At 42.9% G+C, this 27,145-nt stretch overlaps 1 protein-coding gene across 5 annotated transcripts in view; it reads right to left on the bottom strand.

The window, feature by feature from the left end:
• CALD1 (caldesmon 1) overlaps window positions 1-27,145 on the bottom strand; it is a 183,707-nt gene that overhangs the window by 46,987 nt on the left and 109,575 nt on the right. The window contains exon 1 of one of the 5 annotated variants that reach the window (XM_080818091.1): window positions 24,848-25,100. The exons of the other annotated variants lie outside the window; for them this stretch is intronic. Within the exon in view, the coding sequence (XP_080674217.1) occupies window positions 24,848-24,900 (53 nt within the window). The 5' untranslated portion in view covers window positions 24,901-25,100. Of the gene's footprint in view, window positions 1-24,847; window positions 25,101-27,145 lie in introns of those variants that run through there. 5 annotated transcript variants of the gene reach the window in all.

Raw genomic sequence — 27,145 nt, 5'->3', positions numbered from 1 at the left:
AATATGGGATCCAACTTAAAGAGTTAAAACCTCTTGTGGGTTAAAGATGTATTCAACTATTAGGAGGCAAAATGACGCATACATACTTTCATTATTCTTTTCCATGTACCAAAAACCCTGGTGACTTTCTTTCATAATATGAAATGCAAGCAGAATCTCTAAACATATCCCATCAGCTCTGTGAATTGCTCAAAAGCTCTTAGCAAACTCTCAGGCAATGCTGTGATCAGGAGGGAAAATCCAACCTACTGAAATGAGTCATATTTGCCCCAGAGATTTACTGTATGTTCTAAAATTAAAAGAAGTTTATAGCAACATTCCAGGCTCTTAAACATCATTTTGTTTATATGTGCTGTCTGCAAAATATTGTGGTTTCATTTAATGAACATAAAGTCCAATTCTGAATGTTTCCCCCTTGAACTCCTTAAAGAAAGGCATTAAAAATGACAATGGAGAAAAAAATCAAGTAAATAAAAAAAATTTTTTAAGGCAGAATATGTTTAGAAATGGGTTAATAGCTAATAGTCAATTGTTCTGCTAGTAATCAAACTGAATAGAATGAAAGAAAAGTTCCTTTGATTTAGAGTATATATATATTTTAAAATATTGTTATTGTTTATTATATATTTATATATTACTTATTTTATATATCTATATAATTATATGGGATTTTTTGGTAGGGAAAGAAGGTAAAAATAAGCTATCATCATATAATTCATTGCTGTATCTGGTATGCCTTTTGCCAGGGTGAAGGCATATAGTCTTTATTTTTAAAATTTTTTTAAAATGTATTTATTTGTTAGAGAGAGAGAGCGAGCGAGCACAGGCAGACAGAGTGGTAGGCAAGGCAGAGGGAGAAGCAGGCTCCCCACCAAGCAAGGAGCCCGATGTGGGACTCGATCCCAGGACGCTGGGATCATGACCTGAGCCGAAGGCAGCTAGCTGCCTAACCAACTGAGCCACCCAGGCGTCCCGAAGGCATATAGTCTTACTCTGAAAATTACTCTGAAGAAATTTACCCGGGAAGAGAGGTATGTTCTATTTCATTTATTCCCTTTCTCCACCCCCAACCCTTCCCCTAACGCCTTTATGAGAATTACTACAGTTTGCAGAGCAACGGTAAGTTCTAGATCCCAACAGCAAGACACTGTGTGCTGACATCCTCCAGGGCTCTGATACATGTCATCGCTGCCAGTTGTCACCCTCCGCCTTCCACATGCTTCATACAATGGTAACATTCCATAATCACATGAGTCTTATAACCGCAGACCATGATGCAAAAACATGTGCCATGGAGTGGAGTAGAAAACAGCATCAGAGAGTGAAAGACGCACACCCCTCCACCTCGCCTCTCTCTGGGTTATTTTAATTATTATTATTAATTATTATTTAATTATTATTATCAATTATTACTCTCCTACTTTTTTTTGGTAGTTTCACTCCCAAGGTATGCATGCCTGAACAATTTATTTTTTTAGTTTTGCCTTCTTACAATTTTATGTAATCATACAGTATATATTCTATGGTTAGTTTCTTTCTTTCTTTTTTTAAAGATTTTTATTTATTTATTTGACAGAGACAGACACAGTGTGAGAGGGTACGGAAGCAGGGGGAATGGGAGAGGGAGAAGCAGACTTCTGACTGAACAGCGAGCTGGATGTGGGGCTCCATCCCAGGACCCTGGGATCATGACCTGAGCTGAAGGTAGACGCTTAACAACTGAGCCACCCAGGCGCCCCCTACAGTTGGTTTTTCACAAAACTATGTGTTTCCGAGATTCATCTATGCTTATGTGAACAGCTGTAATTTAGAATGATAGACCAGGCACAGGGTTTTCCAAACATTTCTTGAGGCTGGAATTTCTATCTAAACTCTTTATTCAATTGGTACTATTTTCTTTTTGAAAGTCCACAGATGATTCCTGGGGCAAATAATACATTATATGTTAATAAAAATAATTTAAAAAAGAAGTCCATAGATGGTTAGTGATATTCAGCAGAACTAAATGAACAGAATCTGGATTTTCTTTCTTAATGAACTGCCATTTTAAAAAAAAGATTTATTTATTTGAGAGAGAGTGAGATAGAGACTGGGGGGCAGGGTGATGGGGCAGAGGGAGGGAATGCCAAGTTGAGGGGGGAGCCCGACTCGGGGCTCGATCTCAGGACCCAAGATGATGACCTGAGCCGAAATCAACAGTCCGATGCTTAACAGACCAAGCCACCCAGGCGTCCCCACTGAATTGCTATTTTTATCACAGTTATTTTTGAAAGGAACAAGGCATCTGTCAAACCTATTTAGTACAGATTTTGGATGAATAATTCCATGACAGTTTCCTGAGATTAAACTAAAATCTATTTTGTCACAGACAGGACTGCCCTTGCATCCCTCCCGCTATCCCGCCCTGTTAAAACAATAAGCTTGGTCAGATCCAAACAGGTCACCATTTCATTTATAAATGTTTAGGAAGTGTAGGTATGGAAAGAGCAGGTTGATGACGGAGAAGATCTACTTTTCTCCTCACTTGGTTATTAATGTTAAACTTTGGTCAAAATGAATGAAAAGGAGTGAGAGAAATGTTTAAGTGGCCAATAAGAGAATTAAAATAATCAAACTTTTCTTTTTCTCTCTTTTAACTCTTATCAACTAGTATAAAACATGACTAATAGAGATAAACCCAATTCTGTGTTTTCATTAAGTATGACCTTTTCTTCATCCCCAACCTAGGATTCTTTGTTTACCAAGAAATATTAAATAATAAGAATCTTAAATAAATACAGTCATTAACAAACTTAGGCTTTTTAAAATGTCAACCAAAAGTAAAATCAGGCTGTTTCCTGACCACTGTATCTATTTTTTTTTTTAAAGATCTTATTTATTTATTTGACACAGAGAGAGAGAGAGAGAGAGAGAGAGCACAAGTAGGGGGAGCAGCAGAGAGAGAAGCAGGTTTCCTGCTGAGCAAGGAGCCTACCATGGGGCTCGATCCCAGGACCCTGAGATCATGACCTGAGCTGAAGGCAGACACTTAACCGACTGAGCCACCCAGGCGCCCCGCTATATCTATTAATTAAGACAATCTTGCTTTAATGTGCACAGTAGATGTGGACAAAAAAGCTCAGCTTTAATTTTTTTCAAATACAACATATTAAAGCAATTCAGACCCAGGTGTCTGTGACTGGCAACACTACATTTTACCAGTCCTTTCTTTTGCACTAGGTCTGCACCTGGATATACAACTGGCTCAACTGTCCCAGAGCAGGGTGCAGGGAGACCCCCACGTTCCCCTCCCAATTTGGAGTGACCGTATCTGACCGTGGATACATATACAAGCAGGTTCTTTTCATAGCCAAAGACTCCTAGGAACAGAAATTCCCCTTTCCATCTTTGAATGTAAAAATACGAACTCACGTTAGATGAGTCTTATGCTTAGTGTGATCTAGAAATTCAGGTCTTAGCCCCAAATTCGAAATATTTGTGTGGTGTGGTACAAAGGGCCACCATTTCACATGGTGGGGCTTCCAATGATGGTACTGCTGTCACGTTGGTAAGCATCTGACAAAAGGAATAAGGCGACTGGAAAAAGGAAAACAAGATGTCCTTAAAGTGGAGATCACAAACCTGTGACTAATGAAAGGGAATCCCTGAAAGGGGCAAGTGGGATTGCAGACATGCTGACGGAAATGGCGCACGGCCTGCGGATGCTGCTAACGGACGTCACGTGTCCCGTGTCAGTGGAGAGGACTCTCCCCAGCTTCTCCAGACAGGCGGTGCTTACTGCGGGAAAATTCATGGGTAATGGATTTTCATAACAGGCCTTTTATGATTCTCTCCTCCTCCAAAAGTACCCTCTGGAGCTTTTCTGCTTCCACTCTCATTTTTCTTAATTAGAAAAAGATTTACTCTTCATTTCCTCTTGCCCGGTACTCTCTGTTGGCTCTACTTCTTTCCGTTCAGCGGCAGAGCCTCCCATCTTCCTCCCCCTTTCATGCTTCTTCTCCTCCTCAGAAACAGAAAGCTCCACTACACTGATAGATAGGACACCGGACCATTGTTTCCAGCACCTCTGCTGCAATGCGTGAGTGTCACTCTGGCAAGAAAGCATATTTTCGGGTGGTGACTACCTCCCTGACCCCAGAGGTATTGCACAAACGTACCTAACGTCCAGCTGGCGAGTAGCTCCCCTCCAAGTGCTAGAACTGCAAAGTTTTGTTTACAAGGGGTAGCAAATAGAAAGACAAGCCTTGAGCAGAGACAGGAAATGGAAAATGATGGGCCAAATCCTGGATGCTTGGCTCTTTGGAAAGAACATTTATTCTTGCAGAGGACTTGGGAGCCAACCATCACTAATGGGTCCAACCTCCCTACTGTTGGGAAAAGAAGTCAAGGAGTTTGCTCTGTGCTTGGTGGATCATCTTCCTAAGTCAACAGAAACCTTACCTAACACTGGGCCTGCTCACTGCAGAGGGAAAAAAGCAAATACCTATTTGTTTTGACTTGGTTAAGAGCCAGCCTGACCAAACCAAACCACATAAAAACCTTCCACGCTTAAAGACTCCCTTTGAGTTAATAGAAGACCCTTATAAAAATGAGAACATTTTAACAGAGCAATATTAATAATGAAGCACCTTCATTTGTGTGGGTTAATTGAATTACAATCACCAACAGCTTAAGAATCAGACAGCCAGGGTTCCGAGACAGGGAAACATGAGCATTAGAGACATTCTGGAACAGTACTTAAAATTACTTGAGAGTATCTGTCACACACCAGCGGATTTCTATCCCTACAATAGATTATTAACCAACAAGGCTTATGCTGTCTCTCGACTAGATACTAAAGCAATCACTAGTTCCTTGAAACTGTTACCTGGTATATAAGGCACTGCCTTCAGTTGGGGAGATAACTGACTTTACCCTAAAGATATCCTATTCTCTAACAACAAATTACAATGTTATAGCATCGGCATTGGCTTGTAGGTTTCTAATCTTGTAAACATTCCTCTCCCCAATCAAACTGGTGATCCACGTGAGACCTAAACTTTGAGGGGAGGACAGTTAAATTTGGGTGGGACATCAGGGTGGGGAGCTGTGGGCAGCAAAAGGGGCTGCCTGAGGGGTCTAGATTCTGAGGGTGACGTGGTGATTCTGGGCCAGATGGGAAGGTAGGGTCTTAATTTGTGGTGGTGGTAAACTGCAGATGGACCCTCGGGTGGCCAGAATTAGGATGTCCATTCAACAGATATTTATTGATCATCTACTCTGTTCAAGCCACTGAGAAGGAAACCAAGATGAATTAAACTCCTGAAAGGAGTTTCTAATCTGGGAGGGAAGCAAAGACATCTGTAAAAATGCAAGAGCAGATAGAATGTGGAAATATCATAGGAGACTTACTGATACAGTGATGTAGAGTTTAGAGGAAGAAGCAGGCATTGCTGGCTGAGGGATGAGAGAAGGCTTCATGGAGGAAGTGGTATTTGAGCTGGATCCTTTGGGATTGGGGGTGACAGGGGACGGAAGAGGCCCCACCCACATACAGAGAGCTCAAATGGTGAGGTTGCGGAGTCAGGAAATATGGACATGGAAAAGCAAACAGTTGAGTCTGGCCGGGGCTTGGAGTGCATGAAGGGCATTAGTGAAGGTCCAGTTGTGCTTGGCAGACACAGAAAGACAGCTCCTCATTAACTGCAAGAGTAAACCAAACAGTTTACAAAGCTTAAGGAGAGAGGCTCCTTCCGTGGCAGAGGCCCCAGGGCAGCACACAGGGAGGATTTTCTAGTTTCAGTCTCTACTCTGGGTATTTCATTCACACTGCACTTTTCCCCAGAGATAAAGGGCCAGCTCCCCACATCTTAGCTGCAAGACGAGTAGACTCTGACCATCACTAACAATGCACTGTAAAGGATCTTTCAGGAGCCCTAAGTTGGGACTTCCAGTTTTTAGGACAGCATTTCTGCCCTCTCTTATTTTTGTCACCTTCTCCACTGTCTTGTACTCACTTTGCCCACAGAGTTAAATCAGATTTTCACAGATTCTGCTTAGAAATCAGGTCCTAGGTAAAAAAAAATCCACAGATGTGGCGAGGCGATATTAGGACCATGGAATGATTCAACAAGAAGGTATTTTGGAGGTTATTTTCAACCCAAGCTCCACATTTTATACATGGCAACCTAGGGTCTAAGAGGCAAAGTGATTCATACAAGTAATTACAAAGTCAGGACCAGATGCAAGTCTATGTAGTTCCCATCGTTGTCTTTCTCACCTATGACATGACACTGTATGGGCTTTCTCAGGGCACTCTGTAGATCAGCAAATACCTCCGTCCTCTAAGCCAGGGACTGGCAAACTATGGCCCAAGGACCAAATCAGCCCACATCCTGTTTTTGTTAATAGTTTTACTGGAATGTAGCCATGCCCATATTGTCTGTGGCTGCTTTCACACTTCAATACCAGAGCTGAGTAATTATGACAGAGGGCATATTTGCCACAAATTTGAAAATGTATACTATCCAGTCCTTCAGAGGAAAAGTGTACTGATCCCGGATCTAACCCAAGGGTCTCAAAAAAATTTTACGGTGTACTCAAATCAGTTTAAAAATTAAGCAAATACACACACACACACACACACACACACACACGCGCACTGGTTTATTTATAGTGCTATCATAAATGCTTTATAGATCTATAAAACAAACAGAGGGGCGCCTGGGTGGCTCACTCGGTTAAGTGTTTGACTTCAGTGCAGGTCATGATCTGGAGTTCCCGGGTCGAGCCTGACATTGGGCTCCCTGCTCAGCGGGGAGCCTGCTTCTCCCTCTCCCTCTGCCCCTCCCCTTGCTGTGCTCTCTCTCAAACAAATAAATAAAACATTTAAAAAAAAGATATGTAGATTCAAACGGAAAGAACATACTATTGGCTTGGCATATGGAAGCAGGATATGAATAGATTCGACCTCCCCACCAAGCGTGCGGTTTGATGAAAGTAGCTGAGAAGATTTACATCTGTCCTGATGTCAACCAGTTGTTCATCTGAAGTGATCCAAAGGTGTTTTAGTTTTACATCTTTAGGAAACAGCTTCAAATCTACTGAAATGCTTCACTTGGCACATTTTCAAAAGATTAGAAAATGTTTCCAAGGTGAGGTGTGAAGCGCTGATCATACTGCTTGGTTACACCTCTGATTCTTCTCAACAACAAAATCACAGACAATAGGGTCATTTTTCAAAAGACCTCTCCGTGGCAGGAGTTTCTTCTGAAAAGCAGTTACACTCCCCTTTCTGTTGGAAATTCGCCTTCACTGAAAGGAACAAGTGAAGTGTGTGGCCGAGGAAGCGAGGGCTCACATGCCCTCCTTGCATCTGGGACAACTCTGCCACGTTCTCGCTGTCTTTTGGGCTCACAGGATCAGTATTACCTTCCACCTGAAGCTTCTGCAGAAATTCTCTCTTTTTTTTTTAAGTAAACTCTACCCCCAATGCAGTGATCAAACTCACCACCCGGAGATCAAGAGTTACACGCTCTACAGACAAGAGCCAGCCAGCTGTCCCTGTAGAAATTCTTTTAAGTCCATTATTCCAAGTCCATTTTCTGAAGGTTTGTTTCATTTAAACTAGATAAGCTATATCACCTGCAAATCCACTTATCCAGTTATAAGTCAACTGCAAGGAGTCCCAGTGTGCAAAAAGGCAGGGGCTGTCCTCCCCTTTGGGGGTGGGAACTCTTGCTCTTCCCTCAGGACCAGTCACATGTGGTTGGAAAGCCGGACTGAGTGAAGGTGCCAGGGCCAGAAAGCATAATCACTATTAGTCAAGCTTCATTTCCTGTTCTTTTAACTTCATCTCATACTCTCTTGCTTTCTTTCCTTTGATCAAGCTTCTATTCAGAATGCCCTTTCCTCCTTTCCATTTATACCTGGAGCGATCTTCTCTATCCCTCAAGCCCCGCTCAAAGGCTACATTTTTCTGTGAAGTCTTACCAGACATAATGGAAGTCAACTGGAAGGAACTCTTGGCCTCCTGTGAAATCTCTGATGTCATTTCAGACATTTGTCACATATTGCCTTCAAGTTATTTGTATATCATCTTATCTCTCATGTCATTGTTTGTGGAAAGCAAGAGTTACGTTTTATACATATTTTTAGCCCTCCTCCTAATGTGCCTTGCATAAAATAGGTACTTAATAAGGGTTTTTTTTTTTTTTTTAGTAATTGAATTCAAGAAAGGCATATGGCATAAGGCACTGAGCAAGGGCAATTATGGAGGCTAATTAACAATGATAAAGCCCAGTTCAGTTCCTTGCAATGTGAGGTGAATTGCCCAAGTTCACATGGATTTCTCTGAATCAGACATGGAAAGGACAGCTAGGCCAACATGGAGCCATTCAAAAGTTCTAGAGTCAAATACAGAACAAGAGCGGTGCCCAAAAGGACAGATCAATGAAATGTGACTCAGTTTCATGACCAAGGAAAGACCAATTAATTCTCTACTAGGCTCCAGGGTATTTACAAAAAAATTAGTGTTATTAAAGCTTTAGCAATGGGAGAAGACTACTCCAAAGCTTGTCCCAAAGGTGCACTTTTTTTTTTTTTTTAACAACAAAAGCACACACAGTAGGGTCATTTTCCAAAGGCATATTCAGAAGCTTTGTGGGTTGCCAAGAAGGCAGACGCTCTGTACTGGCTTGTGAATATGCCAGGAAAACCTGGCCATGCCTGCTGCCATGGTGCATGGCTCATGGGGTTTGTTCTCCGATCATGATTTCTAGAAGCTGAAACCTGATCATTCATTGAGGGAAGAAATAATCTCTCAGGTTTAAGCTTCAATACTATGAAGTGATGGAATAGAGTTATATTAAACCAACTTAGGAGTGATAGTGACAGCCCCAAATCTATGGAGACAGAAGAGGGTTAGCAAAAAGTACAGGAAGTACAACTTCAACTATTAACATTTCTCTCAATTCCTTTCCACCAGAAGTTGTAAGCAATCACCAGTCAAAGCCTTCTTGCCAATGTCTGCCTGGGTAGATACCCACAGAATTTTGGTCCACAATGCAAAAGTTTTAATACATTTATTGCAAATCTGTTTCTCATTTGTATACTACTTTCTCTGTAGGTGGCATTATGTTGCAACTACATACAGAAAGTCCCCCTGAGATAGAGCTGGAAAATGTGTTTTCCTAGTTAAGAAGAACCAAATGGTTATGGACAGGAAAGATATTTGACTTTTGAACCTAGTCAATAATCAGGGGCTAAAGTCAAATTGAGTCAACTGGTGTTTTCTAGGTTGACTGGGGCTTGCTTTTAGAGCTTGTGTGTGAGTGTGTGCGTGTGCACACCTGCCATTGGCCTATCTCTATTCTTGTCAGATGACTGGACTTGGCTTGGCTCATCAACAGAGCAGATGTTCTATATTTTCCTGCTACTCGAGGGTATGCATTTCCCTCATAACCCCCTTTGTATCATCTTCCCTTGTAAATGCCTTGTATCTCTCCATATTCTCTCTCTTCACACTACCAAGCCTAGTGTTGGTTTTCACCTTTTGCAATGTCTGTGGAAAGCAAAAATAATTCAGTACAAGTAGGTGAACCAAGCAAGTTTGATTTAGCTGTTCCTTTAGAAATATTTTCAAGTGCTCAAATCGAAACTGATTCTGTCATTCTTTGGCAATTTGTTAAGAGAGCCCAAAATAGCTCATTCCACTGTATCATGGGCTGTCTTGTCACTTTTACATTTACTATCAGAATTGGGCTTTTTAAATCAGTTTAATAAGAGACCTAAAAGAACAGTTCAATTTGGTTATTAAATATCTCAGAATACTGATTATTTTTGATCCAGACATTAGTAGCCATGACCTCAAAATGACATTGTATTACAGACTTGTGCTCTCTAGAGTTACACTTCGAAACAAAGTGCCCAATGGCCCTTTGTAGACTCCATTTTATTTGACCTCACAGAGGCCTTTGACACCGTTGGCCATAGCTTCCTCTTTGAAGCTCTCTGCCTACCATTTATTTTGTAGTTTCTTTTGTGTCTCCCATTGGGTGTCTTCCTTGGCCCTATTCTTTTCTTGCTCAACATACTTGCCCAGGCCAATTTCATCTACAGTAATAACTTGTTAGTCAGTTTTAAGGTGATGATTTTCTAATTTATCTTCCTTGCTCAGCTGCTCTTCTGAATTTCTAAATGACCTTTCTTCCTTGGTAATGAAATTTCCAGTAAAGAAGTTGTGAGCAATGAGTTATTCTGGACATTAATCTGTGACTCTTCCAAAGTTCAAAACTTCTCCCCATGCAGGTCCTGCACTTCCAGATCCTATTTGTGAAGACGGATGGTTTCAAAGAATTTTTTAAAATTCCCCAGTCATATCGTTTTATCCTTGCCACAGATGGCAATTACACAATTTCAGGATGTAAAACTGACTTACTATTAAAAGGAAAGCCAAATAAAGAAGCATCTATTAACTAAATGAGATATCGAGGAATGAATAATTTCCATAAAAACAGAGAAAAAATTAAGATTATAACTTCACTATTTGACATTGGAAAAGATACACTGTTTTTTAAATTTCACTTCTTGCATGCAGGAGAAATGAAGTGTATACAATAACCATGTGTCTAGGAGTTGATTTTGGTTGAAAGCACAATTCCCTACTGTTAGGCTTAAAACAACTGAACTGAACCTCTCAATCTGAGAGGAAACCTGTCTGACCTGTTTCATATATATACTGTATTTTCTTTAAAGGCTTCAAAACATCAGAAAGAAAAGGAGCCTGGTCCTGCCATCCGGGGGCTGGATGACACAACAGAGGATACATTCAGAACACTGGTTCTCAGCCTTGGCTATGCATTAGAATCACCTGGGGGAGCTTTTAAAAATCCCTCTGCTCTGGGGCACCTGGGTGGCTCAGTCCAGTAAGCGCCCAACTCTTAATTTTGGCTCAGGTCATGATCTCATGGTTCTGGGATTGAGCCCTGCGGAGTGCAGAGCCTGTTTGAGATTCTCTCTCCTTTGCCCACTGCCCCTCCCCCCGGCACTCTCTCTCAAATAAATCAACCTTTAAAAAAAAATCCCTCTGCCCAAGCTGTGCCCCAGACCAATTAAACCAGACCCGCCGGGGTTATGATCCAGGCATTAAAGCTCCCCAATTGAGCCCAGTGTACAACCAAATTGAGAAACACTGATTCATAATGAGTGACTTAGGGAGAGTTTACGGCAGCTGCAGTTATGTGAAAAGGCAGTGTAGAGTCATTCAGAAAAGAGTCGTGGAGAGAGAAGCCATGGGCAAGTGTTTAGAGATCAGAGAAGAAACAGATGGTGCCACTTGCCCTTATGATCCTAATGCCAAGTTCTCTTTGTGTATTTTTTGAATTGAGGTATATCAGTATTTATAAGCAGAAAGTAGGTGTTACTTAATATTGTGCAGATAAGTTTTTTTTTACACTTATTAAACACTGGTTAAATGCCCTGAGTGGTATATTCTTTGTTCTCCCTGTTGACCAGATTTGACGGAGTCTGATGCCACCTTTGCAGGCTGGTGGCCGTCCCCTGGAGGAGCCGGCCTGGCACCTGGGAGAATTTCACCTTCTCTCATGATAAAGACGTGACATAACCCCCAATTTCCTATTTCTCCCTATCATGGATGATGTGTGTCGGGATGAGGATCTTAAAACTCAGCTCAGGATCTGTGAGGAAACAATTCTTACAGTCTGTTACGGAATTTGAACTGTAAAAAGAGAATTCGGTCGGGAGTCAGCCCAACCAACGGGGTACCTGCCAAACCACACCTTATCCTCCTCAATCAGCAAAAATATCCTCCACCGCCTGACTCCTCTTACCTCAGCAACAGGAGCATGTTCATTCCCTTATTAGGATACTGGCAGTGGCCAGAGAGCCGCTCATGTCTGAGGCCCAGGAGAGTCTTCTAGAACATGTGCACTTCATCAAAAACCAGAAGAGGATAACAGGCACCAAGGGAGGGGACTGGAAAAATTAAATCCTCGCTGTATGGGAGGAGAATCCATCTTGGTAGGCCACAATTATGGTTTTGGATTAAAAAAAAAATTTTTTTTAAGGCCAAACCAAAAAAAACACAATCCTAATTTTTTTTTTAATGCATTTTTTTGGAAGGGTGTTTTTGAAACTCAGAAATGCAGTCAAAGGAATTTTAAGTTGAAAGCTTACATGGAGCTGAATATGTATCATCAGTGAGTACCTGGTCTTAACCTTTGAGAAGGGTTGTCCCAGTTCCAGAGCATACATCTGAACCCAGAGGTGTCATTTGCTTTTTTTATTTTTAAGCTGCAGCAAAAGAAAAGCCCTGTTCCTCATGTCTTCCTGCTTCTCTTCTCACTTGTCTACAGGGATGCCCTCTCCCTGCTCTGACCTTCACCCTACTTTACTACCTTTCTCCTTTTCTCACATGCACCACCATCCAAACTAGGCTTTGTCTATGGTATTAGTGAAAGCGGGAAGGGCTTCCTGTCAAAACGAGAGGTTGCCCTGTTATCATCTGTGTCAGCAGGGCCGTCCTGTTAATCCATCCTGTTTAGTGGCTAAGCTGTTTTCAGAGCCAACTCATGAACTCAGCTCTATCCAAGCAATAATGGATTACAATTCTAACTTCCTGTAATTTACAAAACACCTCCATCATGTACATGTTCTAGTGATCTTTAGAATACCAGTGAGATAAACACTATTATCTTTTCTACTTCACAGTTGAGGAAATAGGCTTGGTGGTGCTGGGCGACTGCATTCAGAGCTAGGACATCACTAATCAATTGGGGCTTTTCTTACTGGTACTCCTTTGTCTCAAAGATGTCATAATATTGTGGTGTTCTGCTCAGATGAGTTGCTCTGATGCCTGCCAGAGAGAACTGAAGTCCTCAAGTTCCCCCAGGAACCTCTACACAACGGGTGTACAGGCCCCTGGGAGATTGTAGGAGATTGTAGGAGGCCCCAGGCCCCTGGGGCTGTTGCTAACAACGAACTCTGCTAAATTTGACTCCTTGTTCAAGTTGTAGGTTAACACTTCTCAGGCTAAAAAAGCCAAACACAACAGCTATGGTCTATTTAAAAATAAACATAACATACGTGATTAAAAAAAAAAAAAAAAAAGAGGTGAGGGGGATGTACCAGATTAGTCAACCTAGACTTTGAAAGAGTGAAGCATACAAATTGTTTAAAACGACGAGGAAGTTTATTTAATGGTGAGAACTCCCATCTGTGCAGGCCTTACTAGGTGCTAGGCAATGGGCAGGATCCATTTCATCTAACCCTTACGATAACACTGAGGAGACATGATTACTCCTGTCTTATAATCGAGATGAGCAGAGCTGACACAGAGCAATCAAATCACTTTTTCAAGATAAACACACATCAGATTTTAGCCACCTTCTGGCCGAGCCCAAGGTTTGGGTTCTTCGCACCACTACAACTCACCACATTCCATGCCTTTCTTCAATTCTCTGTGATGAGACAGGATTTAGAAGTTAAGATATGGAGAGTTCATTTGGAGACTTTTTTGCATATAATTGGCATAAGAAAGTCATGTGATGTTAATCACAATGAAATGAGAGGAGTTGCTAGTTTTATGGGAGTCTAGGTCTTCCACTGGGGGAAGAGGCGTACTCACTACCTCTTTGTAGACCTCTGTCTCAAAGGGAGAGTTATATTTAGTGGAATTTAGTCTCCTGGGCTGGCTATTTAAGGTAAAGGGTCATGGATGATCCCAGACCCTGTGAGACCACTCCTCTCACCCCCTCCAGCCTTGTCTGCCCAGAGGAGAAGCTTGCTCATCAAGCAGGATCTGATGTCATATGACAATTGCTGCCAGAGTCTCCCACGCAGACCAGAGGTTAGAGCTGTGGGAGCACAGGCAGGGGATAACATCCGTTACATGCAAAGCTGGAGACAGCAAGGGAACCACCAGGAGCCGTGCAGCCTGGGGCCAGGAGCCAGGGGCCAGGGGCCAGTACTTATGTACATCCAGGCAGGGAAGAGGTGGCCAAGCCAGGGAATCAACCTCTCTGGCCTCATTTTCATCTATATAATGGAGGTCGTGGTACTTAATTCGTAGCACTGTTTCAGGATTAAATGAACAACTATGTGAAAAGTACTCAGAGCAGTACTTGGCACATGGTACGTTCTAGATGAGTGTTAACCGTTTTTATTAACTTTTTTTATTATCACTATCCTACTCATTATATAGGATACAGGTTCTGTGCTTGTATGTATCCCAAAGTATGCTCCTGTTTCCAAGCATGAAGGGGATAACTGGGCAGAAAGGTTTTTCTAACTCGAGAATCTTTAACTCCTTTTCATCGCACATAGTGACATGAGAGAAGGCTCAGAAATGCAGAAGAAAGCAGGTGAAGGGTCTCATCTTCTGTTTGTATTCCCTTATTCCTCTCCTATTGACTAACTTTTCTCTGGCTTTCTATTTTGAGGAGAGGAGGGTGGAGGGACAGAGCTGTGACTAAAAATGTCCAATAAATGGAATGCCGTTTATCTCGCATTTTCTCTGTCGCACTCATAATCCATGTCACTGCTCATTAAAATGTAGATGGAAATTTATCATCAGACAGCTTATCTTCCCATGCCAGAAAATGCACATGTCCTCCTGGAGGAGGAAAATCCCCTTCTCTAGTCATCTTTGGGGCTGGCTTAACACCCAACCTTAGTGAAGAATTCACTAAGTGAATTCACTTAGTGAAGAATGAAGACGGTTCGAGCTCTTCGTGGTTCTGACTTTCACTGGAATGGCTTTAGACTGACAGCCTATCAGCGGAGGACCCAGATGTCCTCACTGCCCCAATATCCTTCAGCCAGCTGGCGTTTTATTATCCTGGAAAATTATCCCACATATTGCTTATGAATTAAACTAGGAAATGTCATGTTAAACTATTTTAAATCTTCCAGTACTTGCTATGGATTAAACTGTGTTCTCTAAAAATGATGTCGATGACCTATGTCCCTTGTACCTCAAAATGTGATCTTATGTAGAAATAAGGCCTCTACAGAGGTAATCAGGTAATGTTGAGGTCATTGGGGTGGCCTTCACCCAGTGTGACAGGTATCCTTATAAAAGGGGGAAATTTGGTTACAGAGAAGGACATTCATGGAGGGTAGACTATGTGAAGAAAGACACAGTGTCACGTGAAGGTAGAGATTAGACTGATGAATCTACACACCAAGGGCTGCCAAAGACGGCCAGCAAACCACCCGGGGAGAGGCCTCCAAGAGTCTCCCTCACATCCCTCAGAAGGAAACCCTGCCAGTTCTGTCAAGCCACTCAGGATATGGTAGTTTTTTACAGCAGTCCTAAGAAACTAATGCAGCATTCAATTTAAGGATTGAATGATTCTACTTCATTAGCAATTTTTTTTCACAATTTCCAGCATTTTCCACTGTTTATTTAGGTGAGTGCTTCATTACATTGGGCCAGTAGTCCATCCGATTTCTTAAAATACCTTCTATTGCAACTTGTAAATTTATCCTCTTAAATGCTCAGTTTCTACCTTTGCTGTGTTCCTTTTGCTCTTCTTGTATCTGAGGACCTTGGTTAGGGATTTACCTGTAGCCCTGAGGTGGACTTGTGAAACCCTGGCCTTCTTGGGCTCCTCGGGCCAGCTGGGTGACTGAGCCTCGTTCCCGTGGTGGGGAGGGGGGTGGATATTTGACATGATCTCTCTCCCAGCCCCGACATCTTCAGATCCAGGAGAGGCAGACTCATAACACTTCCCTGGGTCGAGTCTGATGTTTAAGTAAGGTCAGAAATTTTAAAAGTGATTACAGGAGGGATGCCTGGGTGGCTCAGTTGGTTGGACGACTGCCTTCGGCTCAGGTCATGATCCTGGAGTCCCGGGATCGAGTCCCGCATCGGGCTCCCAGCTCCACAGGGAGTCTGCTTCTCCCTCTGACCTTCTCCTCACTCATGCTCTCTCTCATTGCCTCTCTCTCAAATAAATAAAGAAAATCTTAAAAAAAAAAAAAAGTGATTACAGGAGAGGGGGAGAAAGTGGAAGATAAATCCTTCCCATTATTCTAACCCCTTAGGGATCTGGCACGATTCAATCTATGACTTCAGGACTGTTTCCGTGGGGATGAGCAGAGGCTGTATGCACTTCCTGTCTGCCCTTAACTCAGTGAGGTGAAGATGAGAGCTCCCAGCTAGGCTTGAGTCTGAGGGCCTTTTGCCCCTTTGTGATTAGGAAAGTGTTCACTACTCAGCCAATACCAGAATACCACTGTCATGCTAGGCCTCTCTTGGATGCTCTAATTTGCCCAACTTCTGGAAACCTGCAAAGTTTAAAATAGAAGTAATGGCCAGGTTTGTTGCATTCACCTCTAGGAAGTCTGTATACTCACTCTATGGGCTGACTTGTGTCTGCTCCAAAAATATGTGGAAGTTCTAACCCCCAGTACCTCAGGATGTGACCGTATTTGGAAATAATACTTTTACAGACACATCAAGTTAAGGTGAGGTCATTAGGGTGAGCCCTAATCTGTCTGGCATTCTCATAAAAAGGGGGACATTTGGACACAGAGACACACACAGAGGGAAGATGATGTGGAAAGAACTAGGGAGAATGTTGCATGAAGTCATGGAAGCACTGGGTCTATGTTGCCACAAAACAAGAAATGTCTGGGGTTACTAGAATCCGGAAGAGGCAAGGAAGGACTCTCCCCCTATGGGATTCAGAGGGAACATGGCCCCGGAGCCACCTTAACTTCAGACTGCTAGCCTCCAGAATTGTGACAATTAGTTTCTGTTGTGCGAAGCCCCCCGGTTTGTGGTACTTTGTCATGGCAGCCCTAGGACCCTGTTTTTGTGCTTATCCAGAAGCTACCTGAGATTCATCCCTCTGGCACCAAGTTCATGGCGATAATGACCACTGTTAATCACCCCCCAACCCCAAAACCTTTCTGAACACTTACTAAGAGCCAGGCACTGTGCTAACCATTTCACAAACGGTTTCCTCTTCTTGTACGTGAATAAAACTGAAAAACTCAGCAAGATTAAGTAATTCTCTCAAGGGCACACAATTAATAAGAAGATGTGATGAGAACTGGAATCCAAGTTTATCTGGATTGTGAAGTCAATATTCTTTGTTTATACTTGTGAGGGTCACTTGAAGACTGGTGGCATTTGAATCTCTGGCCAACAGATCCCTATATCTTACTACATCCCCCTTTATGATGTGTCCAGTTTGGGCCAAGTCGGAAAAGTAGTAATTCAGTATTTTGCCCCAAAAGTCCACTTTTAGCAAGTTTCCTTTAACTTCAGAGTTATCCAAAGTATAGCAGTATGGGTTATCTTTTTTTTTTAAGATTTATTTATTTATTTGAGAGATAGAGAGTGAGAGCACGCATGTGCATGGGGGAGAGGCAGAGAGCAAGAACCCTCGAGCAGACTCCTCACTGAGCCCAGACCCCAAGGTGGGGCTCGGTTTCACCACCCATGAGATCACGACCTGAGCCAAACCAAGCGTCGGATGCTTAACCAACTGAGCCACCCAGGTGCCCCTGGGTTGTCATCTGTAAGTAGTTAGTAAATGGAACAACTAAAATCTAAGATGAAGAGTTCCTCTGATTCTCCTGGCATAGATGGATGTTTTAGTGCATACAGGTCAATCATAAACCGAATTCAGCTGCCTTTTGCCCCAGCATCAGTAGTTCTGTTGACATAAGATATGAAGTCACCCTTCTTCCGGGGGCTTTAGGAAGGGGGTGCTCAGAGGGAAGGGTGTTTGCATAGCTGGTTCTTTTACTTTTCACTAAACCTGCAAGGAAGATATTAGTCTTTTTTTTTTTTAAACAGATGAAGAAACTTAGACATAGTGAAACTAGTGACCTTCCCAAGGTCACACACTTAGTAATGATTAAAGTCTAAACACAGATGGGGGAGTCAGGATATCTGGCTCTTAATTTCTCATCTGTCAAGAATGTGCCCACTTTGTACTGTGATAGCTGCGCCTGCCCAAGAGCAGGAGTGCTGAGACCCTTTCCCTAACCAGCAGCAACGCTTCACTCCAGAAAGGTTACCTGCAAGATGGCAGCAGGGAGCAAAAGGTTCCTCTTTACTTTTTTATTATTTTAAAAAACACTTATTTGACACACAGAGAGAGAGAGTACAAGTAGGCAGAGCAAGAGGGAAAGGGAGAAGCAGGCTCCCTGCTGAGCAGGGAGCCCGATACAGGACTCTGTCCCAGGACTCTGGGATCATGACCTGAGCCAAAGGCAGCCGCTTCACTGCCTTAGTCACCCAGGTGCCCCAACAGGTTCCTCTTTAAAGCCATCCCTTCTTCTCCAAAGGTTCAGTATGGCTCAGCACCCCCAGGCCTCACCTGTTCATTACAATGTTGTGTGAATACAGTCTCTTTCAATTCAATGCTTAAGCATATCACACAAAGTGGGTATCTATGCAGAAGCTACAAAGGTCATGATATCAGCTTAAAGCTAGCTTTAAAGAGTTGCTTAAGTTTTATGCACTTTATATATTTTTTTTCTCTGGAATACACAGGGTAGTTATGAGCTATGGCTTATGGCTGAACTGTGTATAAGCTAGCATGGAAGGGGCAACTGATAGGAATTTTCCAACATAGAAAACATCAGACTAGAATATGAGGCCTTAAATAGGAACATCACAACCTAACAGATGCATTCTAATCAATGTTATAAAGAAAAAGGGAAAGATCAATGTTATAAAGAAAAAGGAAAAGTGCCATATTTCCTCTAGAAGTTTACTGTTTTAAACCCTTCTTAATAAAATTATCTCCTTTGCTGGTTACTTTTGTTTAATGTCTGTTGTTTTCAGTTTAAAAAAAAAAAGTCGTCTTATAAACAGTAGAAATTAGTGTTTCTAAATCCAGCAGGCTGGAGGTGATCCTATCAGTCAAAGCACACAAATGGGCTCATGAGTCAAAAGCCCACTGACCACCAGTTGCTTCCTTGGTTGTGTAACTTTTTCTGGTTACAGAAATGGCAGAGGAGGGAGGATAACCCAGCTGAGCTCCTAAATGCAAACCTAGTTACAACATCACAAACAAACGCCGCTCTGAGATTTTCATTTATGAAATTGCATAATATTATAGCCCATGCAAGGATCTTTTTCCAAGTCTATAAAGAACAAATGGTCCCTCCAAGTTGTTTCTCTGATATTAAATTTTAATTGGGAAAAACAAGGCTATTCAACAATAACTCGCATTTGTTTTGTTCTTAATATTTTCCGTATACTTTAATGCACGTCACTGTAGCGGATGACCTTGCCATCCTGCAAGTCACACAGGGTAAGCACTACTATCTCCATTTTATAGCTGCGTGGCGGCAACTTGCAGCAGCTTGCTTGGGATCACAGTGCTGGTCACCGAGGGAGCCAGACCAGAATCCAGACCATCTGATTCCCCTCTGAGAAGCCCCTCCTTGTGCTGACTCTTGCTGCAGGAGCCGGGTGATCACCAGGCTGGCAGAGCTTCCTAAGCTGCCCCGAAGGCAGCCAGCCATCCCAAGACCACGTGATAGGTTCAGTGGTTTTTGAACTCAGTTTGTGACTCATTTGCAACTTCGGAAATCTATTTAATGGGTCACAACCAGCATTTTTTTTTTTTAAGATTTTATCTATTTATTTGACAGACAGAGATCACAAGTAGGCAGAGAGGCAGGCAGAGAGAGAGGAGAAAGCAGGCTCCCCACTGAGCAGAGAACCCGATGTGGGGCTTGATCCCAGGACCCTGGGATCATGACCTGAGCCGAAGGCAGAGGCTTTAACCCACTGAGCCACCCAGGCGCCCCACAACCAGCATTTTAAAGGAAATTAAAAAGTACAGAAAATATTAGAGGGCAAGAAACTCAGTATCTTGAAGAGATATGTGCACTCCCATGTTCACTGAAGCATTATGCACAATAGCCAAGGTATGGAAACAATCCAAGTATCTGTTGATGGAGGAATGGACAAAAGAAAATGTGATTATATATAATATACATATGTACTCATATATATATTCTTATATATATTTAAATGTATATATAATATGTATATATTATAAATATATGTATATATGTATATAAATATGTATAAATGTATATATAATCAGATATATATAATCAGATATATATATACACATATATATGTGTGTGTGTATATATATATATGGTTGAATATTATTTGGCCTTAAAAAGGAAGGAAATCTTGCCCTTTGCAACAACATGGATAAAGCTGGAAGGCATTATGCTAAGTGAAATAAACCAGACAGAGGAAAACAAATATTGTATGGAATCACTTACACGTGGAATTAGAGAGAAAAAACGGGTCAAACTAGAATGGTGGCTGCCAGGGGTTGGAGGGTGGGCGAAATAGGGAGAGGCTGTTAAAAGAGTGCACACTTTCAGTTAGATTAGAAGATAAATAAGGTCTGAGGATCTAACGTGTAACACGGTGACTATAGTGAATAATACTGTATTGTAGAACTGAAATTTGCTGAGAGAGTAAAGCTTAAGTGTTGTCACCAAAAAAAAAAAAAAGAAGGAAAAAATAAAGGTAAGTATGGGAGGTGATGCACATGTTAATTCACTTGTTCGGGAAATCTTTCATGATGTTTACATCTATCAAATCACCACACTTTACGCTTGAAAGATATTTTAATTTTATCTACCAATTATATATAAAGCTGAAAACAAGAGAAATTGGCAACACAACTTAAAAAACAGAGAAATATAGGGTTGCCTGGGTGGCTCAATTGGTCAAGCATCTGACTCAGGTTGTGATCTCAGAGTCCTCGGATCGAGCCCCACCTCGGGCTCCACACTCAGTGTGGAGTCTGCTTGAGTTTCTCTCTCTCCCTCGCTCACACACTCTCTCTCAAATTTTTTTCAATCTTAAAAGAAAGAAAGAAAGAAAGAAAGAAAGAAAGAAAGAAAGAAAGAAATACCCAAGGGGATTGTACATAGTAAGAGTGCACACTGCTTTGTCAACTATTTGTTTCCAATACGTTATGTGTGTGTATATACATATGATACTGAGTTACAAAATGAACTTAAGTTTATTGTACTTCAGTTGTTTTAAGTAGAAGTTAAAAGAAACTTGTATTTCTTGCAGACGGTCAGAGGAAAAAAGGAAAGGGGAAAACACTAACGTAGCTAAGGCTGATGAGGCAGCCAGACTGCTCTGTGCGCAGCCGCAGCCAGGAGCGGACTGGGGCGTGCGTGAGTCGTGCAGGGCAGGAGGGCTGAGAAAAGATTCCTACAGCCCCACATTGGGTGAGAGGTTAAAAGACTAGATTGTCGTGAAGCCAGAACCTGTGTTTTGTCCTTTTTTATGTTTTTAGTGCTTAGTCCAGCACCAGCAACTGGCAGAGAAAACCTTCAATGAATATTTGTTGAATGAATGCATGGAAATGAGTAAGGTTTACAGAGTTTTAAAGGCTCCTCTTAAAAATTCAATTAGGCTTGGAAATGAATCCAAGCAGTCCTACATTTATGAAAAGCTTGTTTCCAAACCTTAATTTGCAAATTGGTTTTTGGAACTTCAAACATCATTATACATGGCAGTTGGGAACTCGGGCCAGCCCACAACCACCTTTTTAAGCCTGAGATGTATCTGAAACAAATACTGAGAAGCAAGGCTGCCTTTCCTTGGGAAAAACGCAACCTCACCATTCCAGCTGGGAATGCCAGGAGCAAATGAGCCTCCAGATGGTAAAGGAGCACCTCCCCTGACCCCATTCCTCTGACCCCAGCTAGAGCTGCCTCTGCAAAGCCATTTTTGATAGGCTGAGAGGCACATGAGAAGCGACATAAACTGCGACTCATTTCCTACATAACTTCCTATGTTTTTTTGGATTCCACGGTTTTAAACTTTATATCCTCTTCCACATTTGTTACAAAACGTGACACAAGAACAAAACTTTTTTATCGTCAGGATCTACAAAAGCGTATTTCTTTATGAGAAACATAACTCTTAATGGACTAAAGCATGAATATTTACAAGAAATGTGCAATTCTGCCTTAAGGAGACTTCATGAGGGCTTTGGGGAGATGAGAAAAGTAGCGGTGAAAATATTAGACTGCAAGTGACAGTTATCTCACCAGGAATAGATTACACAGCACCTTAAAATCTAAAGAACTGAGAGGCCGTTCACACCTGCCCTGAAGATAACACGGCCCTGTGCAGGGCTTGGCATTCAGGAATTTTAATGTGGCTCATAAAAAAAAAAAAAAAAATACTGCCAATCTTGCTCTGCAGGCAATGAAACTCAGATAAATTATCTGATGCAAATGTCAAGGAATTTCGAAACGATTCTGTTGGGCACCTGTTTAGGCCTTTAACCTAATACTTCTCCCAAAGCAAAAAGTGCAGAAGCTTCCTGTGTTCAGAGGAATCAAATGAAAAGTGTGAACTTGGATAAACTGAGTTTGGTTTACTCAATAATAGGACATTTAAAGATTTTTTTTTTTTCTTCCCACCAGCACCATGCTGGAAACTGAAGATTCAAAGATTCAAAAAAGTTCCGGCCCGCAAGTGAACTGCTACGTATTGTGGGGAGGACAGGCGCGCTCACCCCTAACTGTAGTCCAAAGCTAATCATAGAAGGTTGGATATAACTTCCTAGCATTGAAGGAAAACAGAACTGAGGAAGGTTTGTGGAGGAAGGTTTGACTGGGGCCTTGAAGGACAGGACGGAAGTAGGCAGAAGCAGGTGAGGTAGACCTCATGCCTAATCTTGTTTAAGGCCTTTATTCCGGATGAGGGGGCTGAGGCACATGGAGTGCTCCCACGTAGGGACCAGAGTGAGCCAAGGCATGGAGGTGGCCTGCCCACAATGAGTCTGGGGAACAGTGAGCGGTCTGACTCAGCTGCAGCAGGGGCAGGTCAAAATGGCAAGGGATACTGAGGCAGACTATAGAGAACTTCGTTTGTTTTCAAGGTTATTTATTTGACAGAGAGATAGAGAGCACAGGTAGGCAAAGCAGCAGGCAGAGGAAGAGGGAGAAGCAGGCTCTCGGCTGAGCAGGGGCTCGATTACATGGGACTCGATCCCAGGACTCAGGGATCATGACCTGAGCCGAAGGCAGATAATTAGCCAACTGAGCCATCCAGGGGCCCCAGATTGTAGAGAACTTTGAATGCCACATTAAGGAGAAGGGATTCCATCCTCAAAGTGGGCAGAGGAGGGGGCTGCGGACGGGATCAGAAAGGGGACGAAGACTGAGGGCAGGATGAGAGGCCATTATAATCGTCCATGTGAGAGGCAAGAACTTGAAATTCAGGAAATGATGGAGTGAGTGAGGAGTGAGAGAGATACAGAGAAAGTAAACTGACAGAACCACAGGCAGGATGGAGTGGGGAAAGTCAGAACTTGGGGTTTGAGAGAGAAACACAGGACATTCGGGCATGTGTGGACACACGGATGGGGCTCTCTCCCAGCATTCCAAGCTCTGTTGTTGGCCAGCTGTGCAACACTGCGCAAACCTTTCCCTACCGTGTGCATCACTTTCCTTATCGGAAATAAAGGAATTAAACAAGACCAGCGGTTTCTGAACTGTTCATGGAGATCTAGGATTTCAAGGAAGTTTTGGTAGAGTGGGCAGAATGGGGTGGGGTGGAGAAAAGATGGGGAGCTGAGCGGAGGTAAGCAGTGGGGCATGATTTGGGAGTGTCGTAGGAGTGAGGAGCTCTAGATCTACACCCACTCATTCAACCAGAACATCTCCTTTACGTAACAGAAGGCCTTGTGACATTAGAGTTGCTAAGAAAAACAAAACAACTAGTTTGATAACCACTGGCCTACACAGATAACCTCTAAAACCCCTTGGAGCTCTCATACTTGAGAGCTCACACTTACAGAAAGGGGTGATCCAAGAGATCTGCTAATGTGGTGGAGGTAGGTCCCGTTTTTAGGACCCCACTGAGTCCCTCTGTTTATTTGATTAACTGTTGCACAAATGCTAGAACAACTGGAACAACAATTGTCATGCTGAATCGGTGCCAAAACTCTCAAAAATGGGGAAGATTTACTGAAAGGCCATTTGGTATTCTCACTCTTGTGCGGTACCTTTTCCCAAGACCCAGTCAGTTTTCCAAACCTCATAAACACCAACATGAAAAGGGCTCTTGCCTGCGACTACAAAGACATTGGCTTCGTTACCGACAGCTGTCTGGCTTTGGGTAAGTTGAGTTACCCCTCTGGGTTTCATCTCCTTGTCTACAGAATGAGAACATCGCAGCGAACAATCCTAGAGGCCCCTTGTAGCTTTAACATTCCAGGGTTTCATGATCCTAAACCTTGGAGCCTGTTATCTGAACAATTCCCTGATCAATTGCATGTGCTCTCAATCTTCTTCGGTCACAGTCAGATGGTCAGTATATTAAGGGGTTTGGGCTGTTGACTTTAAGGATTGGGCAATGTGTGCTTTAGCCAAAATCTCTGATTCCTGCAAGTGGATCATTCTGAGCAAAGGGCTCAGGTCTAAATTAACAGCAGATCTTTAGAAACACAATACTTTGTGGACCAGTATTTGCAGTAGAGAAATCCTGTACCTAAGCATTATAAACCCTTGCAAATGGTCTACAAACCACCATAAAAATGGCAAAGAGGAAAACCAATCAGAACAACTATAAAGTTTAGACCAGAAAGTTTCAGACAGGTCTGAAATTTACATACTGCCTGCCTGCCTTGGCCTCTTGATTTCTCCTCTCCCCTCCCACTCCCCAATTTAATTTTTTCCTTTCCTTTCCTTTTCTTTCTTTCTTTCTTTTTCTTTCTTTCTTTCTTTTTTCAAACAATTCCTTTATTAAAAAAAAAAAAAAAAAAGAGCAAGAAAGAAAAGTTTAAAGCGAAGAGGCAAAGCGAGCACTCACTGGGAGAGAGCGGCCAGGCTGCGTCTTCCCTGCAATCCGGATCCCCCGAGCATGTCCGCAGCTGGAAGGGGCGGAGGGTTACTGGAGGTGCTGAGACCCTCCCGGCGGTCAGGACGTGGGCCGGGCCCCCGGAGGTGCCATGTTTTCTGTTGCTGAAATGCAGTGTGCAGGATGCTCCCGTGTTCTCCCTTTGTGTTAACACTTTGGTCTGTCCCTGTGACGAAAGTCTGGGCTTGTCCTCTGCCAAATCTACTCCTCCCCACCCTTTCCCTCCGCATAGGATCATCAGAGAGCTGATTGTTATTTTTTACTGTAATCTCTCTAATAGAGGCCCATCCTGTTTAGACTGTAGAGGGCACAGATTGCTTGGAGATTTCCAGACTGTTAATACTAGGTAGTAGGGGCCAGGATTCTCAGTAGCTTTCATGATGAAGACCTTATATGATTAATTACAAATAATTACTGCGAGGTAGAGAACTGGTCAAAGGAAAGGACACCAATCCATGTGCGCAGCCTTTTGGAAAATAGTTGATCATGGGATCACTTGCAGGCACAACCCAACCAAGGAGTCATCGGCAGAAATCAGCCCACCAATAAGTTCGCAAGGGTGCAGTTTTCAGGCCCTCATTCTGAACTCTGTTCTCAATTAACATCGGTGTATGTGCTTTCCAAAGTAAACATTTCCCACTGAGAAATCAAGTCTGAGAAACTCCTCTTATCCCTTTTATCCAGGGAAAGATGGATGCAGGATATAAAAATGCAAACCCAAGGCAAAGGGGAGAAGAGAGACGGCCCTGTCAGTGAACTGCCGGATCATACAGGGTGTTTGGTGCTCACGCCCCTCGATAGAATGAGGGCAACAGCCTGCCTGGGAACATGTTGCAACAGCCGGCCTGGTCTGTACCCAGGGTGCGCTGGTATGGTGATCTCATCAGCCAAGCCAGGCAAGACAGCCTGGTCAGCAACAGTTTGGGAGGCAACCAACTCCTCACCCCTGAGGAGGGGGTGGTGTTGATTGGATCTGGAGACGGGTCTCTGTCTGGGTTTGAGTGATGAAGGCACTTCTTCATCTCCAAGCCGCAATGGTCAGACTGCTGGGGAACGCGGGTACTTATGGGTGGGCTCTCTGTCAAATGAGCAGAGCAACTCGGATCTCCACAACAGAAGATGACTCTTTCGGTAAAGAGCGGGAGAAGCAACCCGCTGCCCACACTGAGAGCCCCTTCACAGAATGAAAAACAGCTTGGAGATGTTTCTTGTCACAAACAAGGGCTCAGAAGCCCAGAGCACGTGAGCGGGTCACCCAGTGCCCGTGGAGCAGAGCTGTAGCCGCGACTCTTATGCTTGACTTAAAGAAGTTTAATTCGGTTAGATTCGATGCTCTTGTCATTTCAAGTCCCTAGAAGATCTGGGGTGTCTTCCTGCTTAAATACTATGCTCTCATCAAGTCATGGTTTCTAGAGCAAATACAGTTGAGTGAATTTCAATGTTAATTATCTCCATGTATCATGATATGTACACATTTAAAGATCTCTTTGATGATACATATGTTGACATATATGTATGTCTCAACGTATATTGACTACATAAAGTGCATGAGCCCCTCATAAAAACAGAGCTATGTCTGCCCTCACACGAGAGGCCTCAGTAGAATACTCACTGACTTGGCCTGAGTTGCTTGTTCCAGAGCTGAGACAGACACGTGTACCGAGGCATGTTGCTATTCCCCTTACTACCAAAGTTTGCCCATTCAATTTTTTTCCCTTCAAAAAGTTCAGCGACTTGCTGTGGGCAGGCAGAATCACACTCTTCCCAAAGATGTCCCTGTCCTAATCTCCAGAAGCGATGAATAGGTACATGGCAAAAAGGGACTCGGCCCAGACGTAATTAAGTTACAGGCACTGAGATGGAGATGATCCTGGATGTTCCAGATGTGCCCAGTCTAATCACCTGGTCTTTAAAGTCAGACAGCCGTCTGGCTGTGGTCAGGCAGAGATACGATTACAGAGGAATGGTCACATTGCTGGTGATGAAGATGGAGGAAGGGGGCCAAGGTCGAGGCCAGCTTCTAGAAGCTGGAAAGGCAAGGAAATGGATTCTCCCTTAGAGCCTCCAGAAGAATGCAGCCCTGCCCAGGCCTCGCTTTTAGCCCAGTGAGACCTGTGTTGGACTTTGAACCTCTAGCGGGGGTAATCAAGTTGTGCTGTTTGAAGCCACCAAGTCTGTGGTTGGTTGTTGTAGCAGTGATAGCAAACTAATATATTTGATTATGGGACTCATTTGCCCTTGGGAATTCGT

Source organism: Martes martes, assembly GCF_963455335.1.
Source record: "Martes martes genome assembly, chromosome: 11".
Lineage (NCBI taxonomy): Eukaryota > Metazoa > Chordata > Mammalia > Carnivora > Mustelidae > Martes > Martes martes.
The sequence above is the reverse complement of the archived record's forward strand: the minus strand, read 5'-3'. Positions and strand labels throughout refer to the sequence as shown.